Source organism: Panthera onca, chromosome C1 (assembly GCF_046562875.1).
Source record: "Panthera onca isolate mPanOnc1 chromosome C1, mPanOnc1 haplotype 2, whole genome shotgun sequence".
Lineage (NCBI taxonomy): Eukaryota > Metazoa > Chordata > Mammalia > Carnivora > Felidae > Panthera > Panthera onca.
Window position 1 is genome coordinate 217,135,314 of NC_138346.1, and position 17,203 is coordinate 217,152,516.

Below are 17,203 nucleotides of genomic sequence, written 5' to 3' on the forward strand. Positions count from 1 at the left end.
CGTCGGGGGCCCTGAATCCCATCCCCACTAGCTGGCAGCACCCCAGCTGTGAAACAGCAACACCATGGCTCCCAGTCCTAGAACCCTGACAGCGAGACAAGAGCACCCGGGCCAGGGCCTGGCCCCTAAAGACACCCGCCCAGGGTCTGCCTCTGCTGAGGTCTCCCAACGAGGTGGGGAAGCGGCTGGCCGAGCAGCACCCTGAGCCACAGAGATGGCCAGGTGAGGCACCGTTTCTCCTAGAAGATTCGACAGGAAAGCAGCACACCACGGACACCAGGTTACTGGGGAACAGACCGCCAGATAGGCTGAAACGATGGAGTCCCGAACCGTGTGATTTATTGGGGGCTGGGGCCAAGTGGGCTGTGGTGGCAGGGGTGCTACGTGTCACAGTCCTCAGGGATGGCTGCCGTGATGATGAGCGAGGGCTCCATGACCCCGGAGCTCACCAGGCTCTCCTCCGCACAGAGTCTCTGGCTGGGCAGCTGGGAGGTCAGGCCGCCCTGCGCCAGGGATGCCACGATGACCTCGGCCGAGCCCACCTCCAGCTCGGCGGGTGGCTGAAGTGCCACCACCACCATCTTCTCGTCCTCAATGACCAGGTTCCGGAGTTTGCGCTGCCGTGGGTTATAGTTCTCCACCCGGTCGTGGATCTCCATGTGCCTCCGGAGGTGGGCCTGGAGGGCGAGGGGACTCAGGGCTGGGCAGGGAGGGCCCCGGGGTGGGGGGCAGGAGGAGGGACCCCGGCCGGCCCCAGGCCTACCTGCCGGGTGAACTTGTAGCCGCACTCGGTGCATTCGAACTTCCTGACGCCCTTGTGCCTTCGGACGTGCACGCGCAGCTGCTCCACGGCTGTGGGAGGGAGGGGACCCCGGTGTTGAGGGGAGGCAGGAAGTGGGCACCACGGTGCCCAGATGAGGGCAGTCCGGGGTCTGCAGCTGCTCCGAGGGCCCTGCCAGGCTCCAATGCCACCCTGAGGGTGCCACTGCACGAGACCCTCCAGGGCTCCCGCCCTGCCCTGTCACCGCAGCTCCAAGGTCCAGTCTTTAACGCACAGGGAGAAGAGATTCTCTGGTAGGAAGACTGGCACCAAGAAGGAGCGTGCGACAGCCACCGCCATGCCTGACCTCTCCCCGCGGACGCTCTCTGGCCCCGGTCAGCGGGATACGGCCCACCCTCCACCCCACGCAGGGCGTGCCTGGGGAAGGGTGAGCGCCAGGGGCCTCCCGCAGGCCCAGGTACCTTTGAAGGTCTTCCCACAGATCTGGCAGAAGTGGGGCCGGCCTTCCTGGTGGCGGCTGGCCACGTGCCTCAGCAGGGGCCCCTTCTCGGTGAAGCGCTGCTCGCAGAACTCACAGCCGAAGGGCCTCTCGCCAGTGTGAGTGCGGTTGTGCTTGTCCAGGCTGGCTGTGGGGACAAGGCGGGGGCTCAGCCGCTGCGCCGCGGCCCGGGACGGGGAGAAGACAGGCCTGCCTCACCTTGGGTGCGGAAGGTCTTGCCGCAGAGATGGCACTGGAAGGGCTTCTCGCCCGTGTGCGTACGCAGGTGCATGTTGAGATTAGCTTTCTGGGTGAAGGCGTGGCTGCAGAACTCACACACGTACGGCCTCTCATTCCTGTCCGGAGCAGGGGGCGGGGCAGGAGCATCACCATGGGAAGCAGCCCCCTTCACCCCGCGACAGCTGGGAGCACGGCTGGCCCGGAGCCAGGGAAACTGGCCAGGCCGAGGCAAACCCGCCTGAGCCGTGGGACCGGGCGCAGGCCGAGACCAGCCGTGCGGCACAAGGGCTCGGGCAGTGACAGGAGGGGCACCGGCGCCATCCCGGGAACCACAAAACTAAGAATCTGCCATCATGTTACCCTGAGATCCTCTCCCTCAGCCTTTCTGCCCGGCAAGCCTACTCCCCCCTCAGGTGCCCCCACCAAAGAGGCTACAGGCACCGGACTCAGGGTGGAGAACGTTCTGTCCCACACGAGCATCACCTAGCTGCCTTCCGGACCCTCCAGGCCGGCAGTAGGACCAGGCCCCGGGGAAGCCCAGCCAGCCCGCACCTGTGCTTGGCCTTGATGTGCATCTGCAGGCCGTTTCGGCTTGAGGCCCTGTGCCCACACTCCTCACACACGAACAGTTTCTCCCCTCGGTGCTTGAAGGCCTCGTGCAGCTGCAGTTCTGTTCGGGACAGGAAGCACTTGGCACAGGTGGGACACTGTGGGGCAAAGGGAGTGAGACCAGGCTGAGAACGGGGAGGGGTTCCCTGGCCCCCCGCACGACAGGAACCACACAGCCTGCCGGGTCTGACGCGGCTGTGGCCACCTCTCTACGGCCAGCTCCCAGTTCTCAGCACAGCCTGGCACTTACGGCGTGGGGCTTGGGGGCTCCGTGGAGTTTGATCAGGTGGCTCTGCAAGTCCTTCTTCTGCATGAACTGCTGGGAGCAGGAGGAGCACTGGAAAACAGGCCCGAGGTCACCTCGGAGGCCACCCACACCAATGGGAATCCTGGCCACCCCTAGGCTATCGGGCAGCAACCCACAGGCAGGGCCCAGCCCGAGACGACAGGAGGCTTCTTGGTGTGAAGGACGCTCCAGAGAGGACCCCCCCCCCCCACCGTGCCATGCCCACGGAGATGCCGAGCCTGCCCTCCACAGAAAGAAAAAGGACCCAGAGAGGGCCAGGGGCACTGCCTGAAGGGAGGGGACGCTGGATGGGTCCAGAAGGCTGGGCGTCTTGACAGCTGGTGAGAGGGAGGTGCCTAACATCACCCCACGTTCAGGGCTTGGCAAGAGGGATCTAGGGGCTGCCCCTCCGCCCACGGCCCCGGGGACAGGCCGAGCCTGACCTTGTAGGGCATCTCCCCCGTGTGGGACACCATGTGCACCCGCAGCTCCATCCTCCGGCGGAAGGTCTCCTGGCACACGGAGCACGTGAAGACCTGGCAGTGTGAAGGGCAAGCAGGGCCGGCATCAGGGGGGGGCCTCTGCCTGCGACGGCAGCCTCTGCCCGGGCTTCCACTCGCTGCTGGGAGGAGTCTGCCCGAGGGGGGGGACGCTAGGGTGGGAGAGGGCAACACGTGACCTGCCTGCCCTGACCCTGACCGTGGCTGAGCACTGCAAACCCACCACACAGGCTGGGGGCAGGAGCCGGGAGACCTCACCCGCAGACCCCACACTGGCGACAGGCCTCTAGGAGGAGAGGGTGGGGTTCAGCCGGCCACGTCACGTGGGCCGGCCAGCAGGGTGGGGGCAACAGCCCGTCCCCACCAAGGCGCCCCTTCTCCAGAGTCCAGGGACCCAAGCAGGCAAACTCAAAGTGCTTTCCAAAAAGTCCCTCTGGGGCCGGTCCCTTCCGCCCTCGGGACCAGTGTCCCCACCTGTAATACCAGGAAGCGGACTCGATGGCATCCGCTAGAGCGGACACTCCAGCCCTCTTGAGTTTACAATCCTAAGACGGCTTCCTGAGGGCCCCTCTCAGATGGCAGGAAGACGAAGGCCAGCGTCCCCTGCCCACAGAGTCCTCGGCCAGTGCCCGCAAGTACCTGTTCCGAGCGGTTCATGCAGTTCCGGGCTTCGTGCTCCAGGAGGTTCTCCTTCCGAAAGTAGCACTTTCCACACTTGGGACATTCAAAGGGTTTCTCCCCAGTGTGTTTCCTGCCAGGAAAAGCCACGGCGGGTGCGGGAGACTGAGTAACTGCCCGCCTCCCCCTCACCCGGTGTCCCTCTGGCTCCCCCACCGACAGCGCCGTGCTCCACAGTGCAGCGCGAGAGCGGTCCTGAGGCCGGCCACGGCTCACCACGAGGCTTGTTCAGGCCTGGCCGATGCACCTGCACGGGGGAACCCAGAAACCCTCCTCTTGTGGGAGCCCGCACAGCTCCCTACAGCGGGGCCACCGCAGGGCCACACAGGCCCAGCTGGCTAGCATCTCTGCAAAGACAGAAATGATCCCTGGGTCCTGACTTCCTAGAGAAAGCACCCGGTCTGCCTGGAAGTTCTGCGGGCTTTACCTTCAAAACCGTAGCCAGAATCTGAGCACTTCACCTCACCTCCACTGCTATCACCGAGCACAGCCATGCCACCCCTGGGTTCCCGCCAAGCCTGCCTCCCGACAGACGTGAAATTCAGCGGCCAGAGGCGCCCTCAGATATAGTCAGACCTCATCGCCTCTTTGCTCCCAACCCCGCGATGCTGCCCGTTTCACTGAGCAGGGGGTGAAACGAGGCCGGGGGCCTAGCCGGCCTGCCCCTGACCGCGGGGCTTCGCTCCCCAGGTCTGGTCTCCCTGATGCTCACCAGCCCCTGGCTCACCCCAAGCTGTCTGCTCTGGCTCCCCTGGACCCACAACCCCCTCCTCTCCGCCCCCACCCCCACCCCGCTGCCATGCACTTGGTGGAAGTCCTCATCTCCTTGGAGTCTGCTCAAGATTCCTTCCTTTAAAACTGCAACCCCACCCCACCCCTAGGTGGGACTCTCCTCCTTTCTTCCGTGGCACTTCCCACCTTCCAGCACCCTGTCAAGTCGCTGTCAGTTCCAGTCTGCTCTGCCCCGCTGGGAGGAAGGCCCCACGAGGCCCCTGCTCTATCTGCTAAGGTACACCAAACGCCCAGAACAGCCTTGTCAGCCACGCAGCAGAAGACCGGAAGAGCTCTTACGACTTCGCAGAGGCCATCCTCCACCACTCAATTAACTGTCCTTGTCCCCATCCCAATGACCTCACGAGGGCACTATCCCCTCGCAGTTCTCAAGGCCAGTCCAGCGGCCTGCACCGGAGTCTTCTGCTGGGGGAGCATCCAGGCTGACGTGGGTCACTCCAGGGTGCCTCCCACACGGGTCTTCCCCAGACCCCACTGGCCGCAGGTGCCTCACAGCAAGGCGAGCAAACAGGCATCCCCCAGCTCCCGTCACTACTAGCTTCCCAGAGTGTCGCACTGAGAACACGTGTGTGGCCCAACCTGGCCTGGCGAGAAACCAGACTGGTGACATCTTGGACTATGAAGTGGCAGGACTGGAAGGCATGTCACCTGGCCTGGCTTGGAGCGGCACTGTTAAGAGAACTCTCTGTAACCAGGGACGTGTCCTGTCTGTGCCGAGTCAGCTGCCGGGGCCCACGGGTGACTACCGAGCACTTACAACGTGACTACTACATCTGAAAAGCCGACTGTACTTTTATTTTATTTTAAGTTAACGTAGCTTCATACGGCACCTGGTTACCTTTCCGGACAATGCGGTTTTAAACAGATAGTCTTTTAGGCTCCACTGACACCAAGGGGCTAACGTTTCCCCCAGAATCACAGGAGGCACCGACCCTAGAGACTGACACCTTGGCCCAAAGCCCACCTTGCTGGGCTTTAGAAATACCTAAGGTGGCGCCTCAGCCACAGCACAGAGCCATGGGTTTCTCTCATCCCCTCGGCAAAAGGCAGCTAGCGGTCAAGGTCCACAGTGGGTGGAACTTATTGACAAGGTGTCTACAGACCCACTTCAGAAGCTCAGAGTAAGAGAGAGACGAAGGAAGCATCTGTTCCACCACTAGATTCTCACTCCCTGAGGATGAGAGGCATGTCAACATCGGGCACTACGAGTGTGAGACAAAGCCCTCAGCCCCCACGTGGCCCAGAAGCAGGGAGTGCAGGCCCCCTCCCCCAACAAGGGAATAGCAGACAGGAAAAAAAAAAAAATAGAAAAACAGAACGTTTACCTGTTGTGGACTTTTAGATAATATTTGCTGAGGAACTTTTTATGACATGTGGGGCATTCAACCGGCACCGCTCTACCTTTTCTGCTCTCAGCCGGCTCGGCTGCCAGGGAACCTGTGCTCAGGGCTGGCTCTGCAGCACAGGGCTTTCTGATCATGTTTGATTTCCTCCTGGTTGGCAAGGCCTCACTCTCAGAAACATAATCACCATCCCCGTCGTCCTCAACTTGAACCACCACTTCCCACTAGAGCAGAAAAGGCAGCAGGAGGCAAGGTCACCAAATGAACCATTAGGAGTTCTGGGGGCAGATCTACAGGGCAGTCGGCTCATTCCAGTTCCATCCCAAGATGACTCCCTTTATCGGTGACTATTCCCATCAAGGTCCTAGGGCAGCCCTCCTCGGAATCTTGGATTTGGAGGGCAGTGACTCTGTGGTGAACTGGAAGTTTGGCTGGACTTCACTACCCTGGGGAAACACCTGTAACCCTGAAGCCAGCTACCCAACCCCAAGAAGCTGCCAACCCTGGACAGCTGTGACTCACAGGAAGGTTAGCTGGAGGCTGCAGGATGGAGCCGGATTCCTACATTTGGAGGAAACCTATTCCAGCCCCACCTAACGAAGATTCTATCTTGGGGTCCAGACCATCCCAGAAAAGTGTCAGTGTCTCCACCACCACCCCCAACTCCTACCTCCCCATTCCCAGCACCCTGGGCACAGTACCTCATTATTCCCGCCCTGCAGCTGGACACCTTCAGCCTCAAAGGGTCTTGGAGGTGCTTTGCAATCCTCAGGCTCCTTGTCTTCTGGGGGACAAAGCTTCAAGGCTTGCTTGAGTTTCCCACGGTGGAAGGAGGGGCCCTCACTAGGGGCCGGGAGACCAAGCTGGGGCCTTTCGGGGCTGTGACTGCCACTGATCTCCTGGTCTCTGGGGACTTGACCCAGTGTCTTCGAAACTTCCTCTTCCTCCAAGCCTGCCGGCTCCTTGAGGTGGCTGTTTACATTCCGGGGGGTAGGTTTCCCCAGCCCAGTCTGGCCACTTGATGCCTGCCCCACTGAGGTTTTGGGCTTGAAACTCTGGCAAAGCTCCACAGCCTCTGGCACTCGCAACTCCCTTGCTGCCAAAAGCACCTGATCCCGGTTTCCGGAGGTGAGAGCAAGGTGACCAGTATAGAAAAAGTCCAACAGGAGACCAAAGATCTCAGCAAAGCCGGCAGGGAGGACAACACTGCCCCCTGAGCCATCCCCATAGAGGCTCTGGAAGAAGTGGCTGCAGCAGGCAAGGACACTCCAGTGTGCCTTGAACACCAGGCCTCCCACGTCCAGGGTGGCATCGCAGTACTGGCCCTTCTCTCGCTGCTTGTTGAGCTCCTGCAGAACCCTCACACTGTGCTGGATGAAGGAGCCGTCCATGGTCTGTCTGGAGGAGAGGAAGGTAGAAGTGACATCCTGGCAAGCCCAACCCAGGAGTAGCAAGGGGAAGCCCCTGGACTGGGGAGAACAAAAGGGGAGGTGGACGGTACTCGGTCATGTTTATCTCAACGAGGGCTTAGGTCAACGTTAGAGGAAGTCAGCTCAGACAGGAATAGACTGAACACCTCCCTGGGAGTGGGAGCCAGGTGAGCAGGCCATACTGGGTGGGCCAGAGACAGTGTGTGGCGGGGGCACAGACGGACTAGGTTGGGGACGGAAGCATGGCTTGGCGGAGAACAGGACAGGGTCGTGAAGAGGTGCGGGTGGAAGGAATCAGTGTGGGGGAAAGAGACGGAGAATCAGAGCGAACTGATCGGCCTGGCAGAGCGAGGGGACCCGTGGCAGGGAAGCTGCGGGTGCGGACAGGTGAGCAGAACCCACGCCGTGCCCACACGTCCGGGGCGGCCGGGCGGAAGGCGGTCGCAGTCACACTCCAGTTGGCGGCCACGGCGGCCCGCAGCCCTTCCCTCCCACACCCTGCTGCCTCCGAACTCCTCACCCGGGCCTGTCCTCCCTGCGACGGCCCCACAGACCCCGGACCTCGTCGCCTCCAGAGCCCCACTGACCAACTGCCCGGGCGGTACGTGCCCGGCCGACCGTACGGAGACGCCGCCGTCGCCGCCGCCGCCGCCGGACGTGACGTCAGGGAGCGCCGGACGCGCTGGGAAACCGGGAGGTACAGGGCTTCTAGCTCCGCCCCTGGGGCGGGACCAGGCAGAGAACGGCCAATGGTATCAGGAGAGGGGGCTTGGCCCAGATCTCTCTGCCAGGGCTGACGTCCCCGAGTTGCTTAGCAACGTCAAGCTGCGCCCTCGGGGCTGGGGCCGAGTGCCGGGGTTCCGGCTGCGGTCGGCTCCCGCGGCGTCCGCAGTTGAGGAGGCAGCGCCCCACCCTCGCTTCAGACAGCTAGAGCAGCCAGGACGCATGTTTCACCGCTTTATTGGCAGCTCGGAGCCTGGACTGGACTCCCGTGAGCGTACACTACCCGAGCCAAGACAGGAGTCCAAAAGGCCTCCCGGAGGGCGCGGGGCCCGCTCGCCTCGCTCGACCTTCGACCCTCAGGGCAGGGGAGGCGCCCCTACCCCACCTTCTACCCCTTCACCCCCCACCCCCCACCTCCCCGGCTAGGCCCTGCCCTCCCCACTGGTCAGGTGGAGCCGCAGCGCCTCGTGTACTCCTGGATGGAGGCCTGGAAGTGCTCTGTGCTGTTGAGATCTGGGCGGCACAGGATCACGTAGCACTTGGGGAGGAAATAACCGCTGAAGCCGCCACTCAGGCTGCTCAGCGCCGCCAGCACGTTGACCGCGGGCAAGTACTTGCCCTGGTAGACGCTGGCCGTGGTGAAGAAGGCAATCCAGGACACGAAGTTGAGCAGCAGACTGAAAGTGACACATTTGGCCTCGTTGTAGTTCTCTGGCAGGTCCTTGCCCAGGTAGCTGCAGGCAAAGGCGCTGACGGACAGGAGGCCATTGTAGGCGAAAGCCAACATGAAGCCGGGTGAGTTGGCCTCTGTGCAATCAAGCACCACCAGCTCAGGGAAGACCTGGTACTCCCTGGTGGGCAGTGGGGTCCACACCGCCAGCCAAGTTAGACAGATGAGCAGCTGGGCCATTGAGCTGATCACCACAAATAGGCCAGGACCGTGGTTTTGGACCCAGGCACGGTAGAAGGTGGGTACCTTGGCAGAAAACTTGAAGATGAAGACCAGTTGGAAGGAGCGGATGGTCAGGCAGGACAGGAAGATGGCAAAACCCAGGGCAAGGAGGCTTTGGCGCAACAAGCATGTGGGCAGCGTGGGCTCCCCAAAAAAGCCATAGAGCCCACAGCTGCCCCCTGCCAGGGAGCCCAGCATGAAGAAGCACAGTCGGCCCCCAGCAGACTTCACCACAGGGGTGTCTAAGTGCCAGGCAAACAGGCCAGCAGTCCCAGTCACCAGCAGCAGCAGCAACGTATTAGCTGCCAGCAGCACCCAAGAGATGGTCTCGTGCCAAGTCAAAAACACCACGGTGCGTGGAAAGCAGGTTTCACTTCCCACAGGTGCCCACTCTTCTTTCCCACAAGGCTGGCAGCTGTGGAGGTCTGGAAGAAAAGGTGGAGGGGGCTCCTGAGAGCTAGATGAGCAGAGCAGGAATGAGGAAGGGAAGCCATGTAGGCCTGCAAGGTGCTGGGAGCACTGTACCACAGAAGCCGGGCTCCTACTGCACACAGCGAGATAGGGGGTAGCCCTGAGTGGGGCCCCGCGGCCAAGTGTTTCCTCCAGATGCCTGTGTTAATTGCAGATTCTGGAGACCCTTGGGTAGGTTCTGTATGGCTTATGATCCCAGAAGGGGCTTGCAAACCAAGAGATCCTTAGAGAGGGCCTTACTCTGGTAGCTCTGCCCACATCCCAGTGAGGCTATGATCCAATAGGAGCAACCAGCCCCAAAGGAAGGGCATTTTCATCTCCCCAGCACTTCCATTACCCAAAGCCACGTATCTGTGCCGCCATTCTGTGGTTTCTCTGACTCTCTGAGAACAGAAGAGATGTGTTCTCACGCCCACAGAGATAGTAAAAGGAAAGAACGTGGCTCACAGAGTCCAGCTCTGGGCTGAGCCCTTAGCTACCTGAGTTTGCTCTCTGATCTTGACCTTGCATCATCACTGGGTGGAGTATGCTATGTTTCTTGTCTGCGGATACAATAGTATCTGCATCAAGGCCAAGCTGTCCAAGGTGCTGGCTGTCTTTGGCAGGGGCAACGGAAGGGACTTCACACAGACAGCACGGGAGGGGACAAGGGAACATAACTACATCTGTTCACATAAAAAGGTTGAATTTAGGATAAAATTGCATCTGCAGGGATTGCATCAGGAGCCCTCTAGTAAAAGACACAGTGGACCTGAGGATTTCAACTGGTTGTTTGTTTCTGCTTCATCAGAACTCAGTCTCGTGGCAAATATTCTACAACCTGTACCTAAACTGGCAACAGAGGGAGCAAGGCTCTGGTTCTGCACATGCGTGGCCCAAGGGAGATCCCCTCATCTGCCATACAGACCCTGGGAGTGCCCAGTCATTCTCCCACTCATTTGGACACTCACCGCTCTTGTTGAGGAAGCTCCCGGCCTCACAGGGCACACACTCAAAGCAACAGTGGTAGAAACCCGAAATCACTCGCTGGTGCCCTTCGAGGCAGTCGCTGGAGCACACAGACTTTGGCACCTGCAAGAAGCCACAGGTGTTCTGGAACCACATGGAGTGGCCCAAGTCAAGGGATGCTCACATGGCGAATGGGAATCTCCGTGCATCTGCCTTCACAGCTCACTCCCAGGGCACAGCCCCTGGTTGTGTATACCAGCTGCAGCCGGCCATCTGTGTGCGGTCTGTGGGGCTTCCCTGGCAGGGCTGGATAGAGCCACGTTGGCCTGGCACCCGGGGCCCCCTCCTGCTCCGTGTGAGCTGTGTCGACAGTGACTTCAGGCTCCAGGCTGCCCGTAAGGCGGTGACTTGGTGAGTGACCATGGCTCCATTACCTGGTTGTCCTTCCCATGCCACCGGATTTTGGTTTTATTTATGTCCAGATGAACTGGAGGCCACATGGAGGAGCCAATGACCCTGAAGTTCCACTTGGGGCCACTCCAGTCCCAGGCAATTATGTCGTAGCCACTGAGAGGGTCCCCGTTGTCATTAAACCTCACGGTGTCCTTGTGTAGGAGGAAATTCACCTTGCGGATCTGCTCCAGAAGCTGAGATAAACGGGGATCATGGAGCAGCCACAGATGACGCAGGCTGCTCCTCCTCAACTCTCCCAGACCCGGAAGGCTTAGGAAGCAAATGCTTCTATTTGGGTGGTTTCAGTCTGTCTGGAAATTCAGAGCCCCCTCCCTTCCAAGGAAGCCCCTCAACCCTCCCAACTGGCCTCCTGAGTGAGAGGAAGCTTCTAAAAAGGCCCCCTTTCCAGAGATTTTTAGTCCTGGGTCTGGAGCATGGTGGTGGGAGGGGCCGAGGTCAGAGAAGTGAAGCCCAAGAGAAGGAATTAGCCTTCTGATGGGTGGCCTTTGTCCCCCACCCCCGGCACTCAGTTGGCCAGAGAGGGATCACTCTGTTTGCCTTAGGAAAGCACCCCGTTTCAGGGTGCCGGGGTCTGGGCTACCTTACCTGCCAGGGGTAGACTCGGTCCCTGGAACAGGCTCCAGAGGCACAGCCCAGGAGCTGGTGGAGGCCATGGGCCACTGCGTAGACTGCCCGGTAGGCATTATAAGCAGAGCTCATGGAGAATGCCCCGAGCGTGGGCATCTGCTCTGCCGTGAAAGCCCGACACTCTCTACAGAGCTGGTTGCTGCTGCACTCGGAGGTCCTGGAGCAAGGCCCAGGGGCCCCCTTATCTGCCTGGACATAGGCCTCTTCAAACTCCTTCAGGCCAGGGACAAGCCTCTGCTGGATGGCCACACCCAGCACCGTGCCAATGCCCTGGATCCCGGGCACGTTGCTGACGTGTCTAGAGATGGCCCAGTCTTCTGAGGCGATCCACACCTTGGCAGTCAGGTTGGCCAGCACCACGGACTCAAAGAACACCCTGGCCAGCTGTCTGCTGGAGAAAACGACCACAACGGTGGTCTTCGCTCGGGCCAGGTGGTGCATGATGCCCTGCATCCTCTCGTCGCCCGGCCGGGCAGAGAAGGGGATGATGTCCTTGAAGGCAACGCAGATGCCCTGCTGGGTGGCCTGCTCCTCCAGCGCCTGCACCCCCAGCTGCCCGTAGTCGCCGTCGCTGCCGACCACCGAGATCCAGACCCACCCGAAGCTCCGCAGCAGCAGCACCATGGTCTGCACCTGGTGCTTGTCGCTGGGGATGGTGCGCAGAAACGAGGGGTAATGCCGCTTCACTCCGAGCGTCACGCTGCTGGCCTCGTAGCTGATCTGCGGAGGGGGGCCGGGGGGGGGGGTTCAGTTCAGCGACTTCAGTGGCCTTGGCCTCAACTCAGGGCCTCCAAGTGCTGGCCCTGTGCTGGGCGCGGGGACCCGAGGAGGAGGGAGACGTGGTCCCAGCCCTGGCTCTCAAGGAGAGCTCCGGTGGACTAGGAGGCCGACCAGCTACATCTAAAGAAGAGGCAGAAACCCAGGGGGAGGTTTGTGGGAGAAGAAGGGGAAGAGAACAAAAGCTACACCCAGTGAGAGAACTGACCCAGGAGGTTGGAAGCCGGAAGAAGGAGCACAAAAGTAGGCGTGTCTGGTCAGGGCAGGAGGCCCTACTCCTGGCACCAAGGTAACTAAGATACTTGGTCTTTATCTGCAGGCCCTGGGGAGCCCCTTAAATGTCTAGGCAGAGAGGTAATCTGCCCAGACTTGTGTTTCAGGGGTGTATCTGATTTCGGTGAAGAATGTGTTAGAAAAGGCTCAAGACCAGAGTCAGGAAGAACTCCCTAGGAGACTGCTGGAATCATCCCGAAGAGACAGCTTGGCAGCCTGAGTTTGAGCCGTGGCAGCGGTGACGGAGAAGAGGGATGGGCCCGGCAGCTCATAGAAGGTAAAAGCAGGGGCCGTGGTGGTGGGCTAACTGTGGGGGTGGGGGAAGGAGGAATGTAGGTGGCCCACCGGGTTCCTGGCTTGAGTGGAGGTGGTCACTCTTAAGGCAAGTGGGCAGGAAGCAGAGAGGCTTGAGTTGTATAGGGAGGTAGGTTCAGCTGGGGGGCCCGCCGGATGCATGAAGTGGAGACCCCGGAAGAGCAGCCAGAAATGAGGCTCAGTGCTTAGAACTCAGGACAGAAGCTAGGGAACGGGCGGTGGAGCCGTGGGGCCACGGCCTGTGGAGAGGTTCTGAATGAACTGCCCCAAGATCTGCCACCTTGGCGTGTGGGTTAATTTCCAGTTGGAAATAATCAAGGCGCAAAAGACCCAGGGGGAAACTTTGTCCTTTCCCCTAACTGCCCAAAAGAATTTAGAGAGCTAAGCTGCCCCAGGTTCAGGAGCTGTCACCATAGAGAATTACATTACAATAGGAACTTGGCGAGGTAAGCAGGGGTGGGGGTGGGGGGAACCTAGCAAAGTCCGATTTGTTAAAATTCCTCTCCATGTCCCATTGTTTCTGGATGGCCCAGCAAACATTGTGTAATACACATTCACTCTCTCTTCTCCTGTGAATTGTCTTCCTTTCCTTTGAAGTCTGACCCCTACCCACTTCTCCATAGTTCAGGATAGCAGATAAGCCTCACTTTGCCTGTCTTTGAACCTCTCATGTTTATGTAGATTCCCTGTACATACGTGATTTTGACTTTCTCCTGTTGATCTGTGTCACATCAACTTAATCTTTAGACCAGCCAGAAGAATCTTGAAGAGTAGGGAAAGTTGTTTGCTCCCAGCACCTGCCTGGGAAAGGGAGCGGTCCTGCACTCTGGGAATCATCCACTTTTTCAGAAGGGGGCGGGGGGGGGGGGGGGGGGGGAGGAGATTCTCCAAAGGAGACTGAGAAGGAGGAGGAGGAGAAGGAAGTGCCACAAGTGAGAGGGAGGTGGCAGGTCATAAATGCCGAGGCAAGAGCGTCACTGAAGGACTGGTCAAATTTGTCACAAAGTCGTCATGTCAAGCAAAGAAGGGCTGAAAAGCATTTGCTGGACCTGGAGATCTAGAAAGCCCTGGAGATCACAAGAGCAGGAGTGGTGGTGCAGCAGTCAGGGCAGGGGCCCGGGAAGCAAGTGATGAGAGGGAGAAGCAAACAAGAAGAGAGAGCTCAGTGCACAAGTTTCCACGGAACGAGGGCAGAGAGAGGGCAGCTCTAAGACCACAGGTGCCTGGAAGACGGAGAGGGGTAAAGCCAGCTTATAGGCGGAGGAGGAAGCCTAGGACAGGCCTATGAGCAGAGGAGAGGGTGAGGCCCAGGAGGACAGCATTGGAGGGGGAGGGGGACCACACCTCTGAGCCTGAGCTGGGAGGGAGGGAAGGAAGACCGGAAGGAGGAGGGCAGGGAGAAGTGGACAAGTGTGTGAGGTGGGAAACAAAGGGTGTTCCATTCTTCACAGAGGAGATGGAATGGAGGGGGCAGAGCAAAGGGCAGCAGTTTCAAAGGAGACGGTTTTTCTCAGGACATTGAGGCAGGGAGGTCTGGATGCAGCACTTGGGGAGGAAGGGATGCTGGGGCGGGGACTGTGAAGGGGGCAGGGCCCCTTGCAATGTGACCACCCAGGAGACCCAGGGGGCCAGAGTGGGCATGGCAGCTCTTGCCCCCCCCCCCTCCACCAGCCCACGCTGGACCTGCCGGCAGGGGAGATGGACAGGCCCCCGGGCTCCAGCTCACCAAGGGCACCAGGAAGGGGCTCAGCAGGGCTGCAGTGGTGGCTGCGTGGTTGGTGGTGTCAGGCCCAATGACAGCCAGGGCGGCAGGCGAATAGTGGGAAGGGTCTGCTCGGATCTCTATGTGATGTGTCCCCAGCAGGGAGAGCACGTTTAGTGTGGCATACATGTTGGCAGACTCCGAGCACACGTCGTACAGCTGGTATCCCAGGGTGACGTTCGGCAGGAGGGCCGTGGAGTTGTTTATCTCCTCGATGCCAAACCGCATGGCCTGGAAGAGGTGGTAGCCGTGACCGTTGAAGCTGTCGGGCCTGTAGAGAAAGGCAAGCTGAAAGCTCAGAAGGGCAAGGCCTTGCCGAGACCCTCTTGGCGTCGGGGGTGGGGGGAAGCGTAGAAAGGAAACTCTGAGGGCATCTGTCCCGTCCCCTACCACCATGACCTCACTGTGGGCCCTGTACCATACACTCAGCTGTGTTAACAGGCCTTTGGGTGGGCGGCGGGGGGGGGGGGGGGTTACAACTTGGAGAAACCACAAACCATTCCTCCCTGGATGAGCATATTAGTGTTGAAAGGCTGATGAAGTCCTGTAGCAGGGAAACCTGCTGCGTGAGTCAGGGTTCTGCAGAGAAACAGAACCAGTTGGATAGAGAGAGAGAAAGAGAAGTTTATTTTAAGGAATTGGTTCATATGATTGTGGGGCTGGCAAGTCTGGCGTTTGCAGGGCAGTCTGGAAATGCCCTCAATGGTCAAAGCTGCAGTGTTGAGTTCGAAGGCAGAATTTCTTCCTTTTTGGGGGGGACCTCAATCTTTTCTTTTAAGGTCTTCAACTGGTTGGATGAGGCCCACCCACACAATGGAAAGCGATCTGCTTTACTCACCCTGTTGGTTTAAATGTTAACCTTCACAGCCCCATCTAGACTGGTGTTTGGTCAAACAACTGGGCACCATACCCCAGCCAGGTTGATGTATAAAATTAACCACACACCTGTCGAACCTCGTTTACCTAGTATCTCTCTCATCAGGACACTTGTGAACGTGGTGAGGGCCTGTGTTCCTCAGTGCCTCTCGGGAGCCGCTGACTGGATCCCAACAGGAACACGGTTCAGCTCTGCTTGAAGAGTGTGCTAGCACGTTTCACTTTCCAGCCCTTCTGCTTGTTAGAAGGGTCTTCTGCCATTTCCATCACTTGTGTCCATGAGTCCCTCAGAGGGTGCTCATTGCCTCCCACGGTGACACCTTCAGAAGCGGACATCCATGTGTCTCCTCTTCCCCAAGTCTCCTCTACCTGGGCTCCTATCTGTAGCTCTTCCGGCCAGTCCTCATGCACCAGACTCTCCAGAACCTTCTTCCTCGAACCCTGGCTGTTTGCCTTGGCCTTCCGGGCCTGCGGTCCTACTCAGGAACTGGGCAGGGTGAGGGCACAGGTGCAAACCAGGTGGCGGCCGCTGCCCCTCCCTCTGGATGGTTGTGGGTTCTGCTCTCGCTCTGGTGCCTGCGGCTTCACCTGGCTCAGAAAGGGAGCCCAGGCGTCTTGAGGGTAGAGGTGACTGTCAGATGTGCGTCATGTTTAAGGCATCCTGCCACTGAGTCCCAATGCGTCCTCGAGCCTCCCAAGCCCGTGACTTGCACAGGTGACAAATAACTATCTTCTTTAGGAGGGAAACATATTTTTCTCTATTAGGCTGTCAACTTCCCAAAGGCAAGGCACCAATCTCAGGTATCTCTGCTAGGTTCCCAAAGCATATACTCCCAGTGCCTTCCCTCTCCTCCTCACTTGCCATCGGGAGACACAGGAGTTTGAACCTGGGGAGGAGTGGGGAGGACACGAAAGCAAGGGAAAACCTAACTACCTACTTACGTCCCAAAGCCCAGAAATGACCGGAACGGGATTAGAATACAAAGCACTCGAACAGCCAGGACAAAATCACGTATTACAAAGCAGAACCTGGGCAGAAGTGCCAGGGAAGGTCCAGCCAAGGCTTGAAGGTGGTGACCATAGGATGGGGAGGGATGGGAGGCGGCTCGGGAGGCAGAAAGGGCAAGATCCTCACTGAGGAGGACAGAGGATGGGCAGAGGTCCTAGAGGCACAGGACCCCTCACTCACCTGTCACAGAGGGTCACCGTGGGCCGGTGCCTCACGCCCGGACAGTCAGAGTGCAGAGGGAACAGACCTGCCAGGAGGTAATCCCCAGGGAGGCTGAAGTCGGCAGACGTCTCTGTGCTGTGGCAGCTGAGAGCCCAGCAGCAGGAGAGGGAGAGCTGCAGGCCGACCAGGTGAGCCGCCGGGAGTGACATGCTGGCCAGTCCGTCCTGTGCCTGGCATGGCCAGCCAGCACCCTCTGACCAGCTCGGCCGTTTAAATAGAATAGACAGCGGCTGCCCAGATGCTTCCCAACTTCACGCCTGTGCCAGGGGTGGGGCTGGAACCCAGTCGTAGGAACCCGGCTGTTTGCCTTGGCCTTCCGGGCCTGCGGTCCTACTCAGGAACTGGGCAGGGTGAAGGCACAGGTGCAAACCAGGTGGCGGCCGCTGCCCCTCCCTCTGGATGGTTGTGGTTCTGCTCTCGCTCTGGTGTCTGCGGCTTCACCTGGCTCAGAAAGGGAGCCCAGGCGTCTTGAGGGGCAGGGGTCAGAGGAAGGCAGGGACACTGCTTCTCTGGGGGACAGAATGTGGAGAGAGCTGTGGGTTTTACAACTTTTTACCTGGGCCTCAGTTTACCAAATGAGACTGACTTTAAGTTGACCTCCTCCCAGTCCTCAGTTTTCTGACACTGAAATTTTGGG

At 59.5% G+C, this 17,203-nt stretch overlaps 2 protein-coding genes across 6 annotated transcripts; both read right to left on the reverse strand.

The window, feature by feature from the left end:
* Positions 1–317: 317 nt before the first annotated feature.
* ZBTB48 (zinc finger and BTB domain containing 48) lies at positions 318–7,802 on the reverse strand. 4 transcript variants are annotated; one of them, XM_060622453.3, is made up of 11 exons: positions 7,658–7,802; positions 6,409–7,101; positions 5,690–5,931; positions 3,534–3,645; positions 2,838–2,930; positions 2,359–2,445; positions 2,052–2,206; positions 1,479–1,615; positions 1,243–1,407; positions 764–852; positions 318–677 (listed from the first exon to the last, which is right to left on the reverse strand). In XM_060622453.3, the coding sequence occupies exons 2-11, from the start codon at positions 7,096–7,098 to the stop codon at positions 381–383; spliced, it is 2,067 nt and encodes a 688-aa protein (XP_060478436.1). In that variant the 5' UTR covers positions 7,099–7,101; positions 7,658–7,802; the 3' UTR covers positions 318–380. The 4 variants fall into 4 exon arrangements, with proteins under 4 accessions (XP_060478436.1, XP_060478434.1, XP_060478433.1 ...); XM_060622451.3 differs by having other exon boundaries at positions 6,409–7,105; XM_060622450.3 differs by having other exon boundaries at positions 6,409–7,105; positions 7,725–7,791.
* Positions 7,803–8,138: 336 nt separating this feature from the next.
* TAS1R1 (taste 1 receptor member 1) lies at positions 8,139–16,969 on the reverse strand. Of its 2 annotated transcripts, XM_078452495.2 has the most exons (6): positions 16,525–16,969; positions 14,424–14,730; positions 11,291–12,052; positions 10,666–10,878; positions 10,234–10,354; positions 8,139–9,237 (listed from the first exon to the last, which is right to left on the reverse strand). In XM_078452495.2, exons 1-6 carry the CDS (start codon positions 16,713–16,715, stop codon positions 8,306–8,308), a joined length of 2,526 nt encoding a protein of 841 aa, XP_078308621.2. In that variant the 5' UTR covers positions 16,716–16,969; the 3' UTR covers positions 8,139–8,305. The 2 variants fall into 2 exon arrangements, with proteins under 2 accessions (XP_078308621.2, XP_078308622.2); XM_078452496.2 differs by lacking the exon at positions 10,666–10,878.
* Between the last annotated feature and the right edge of the window lie 234 nt (positions 16,970–17,203).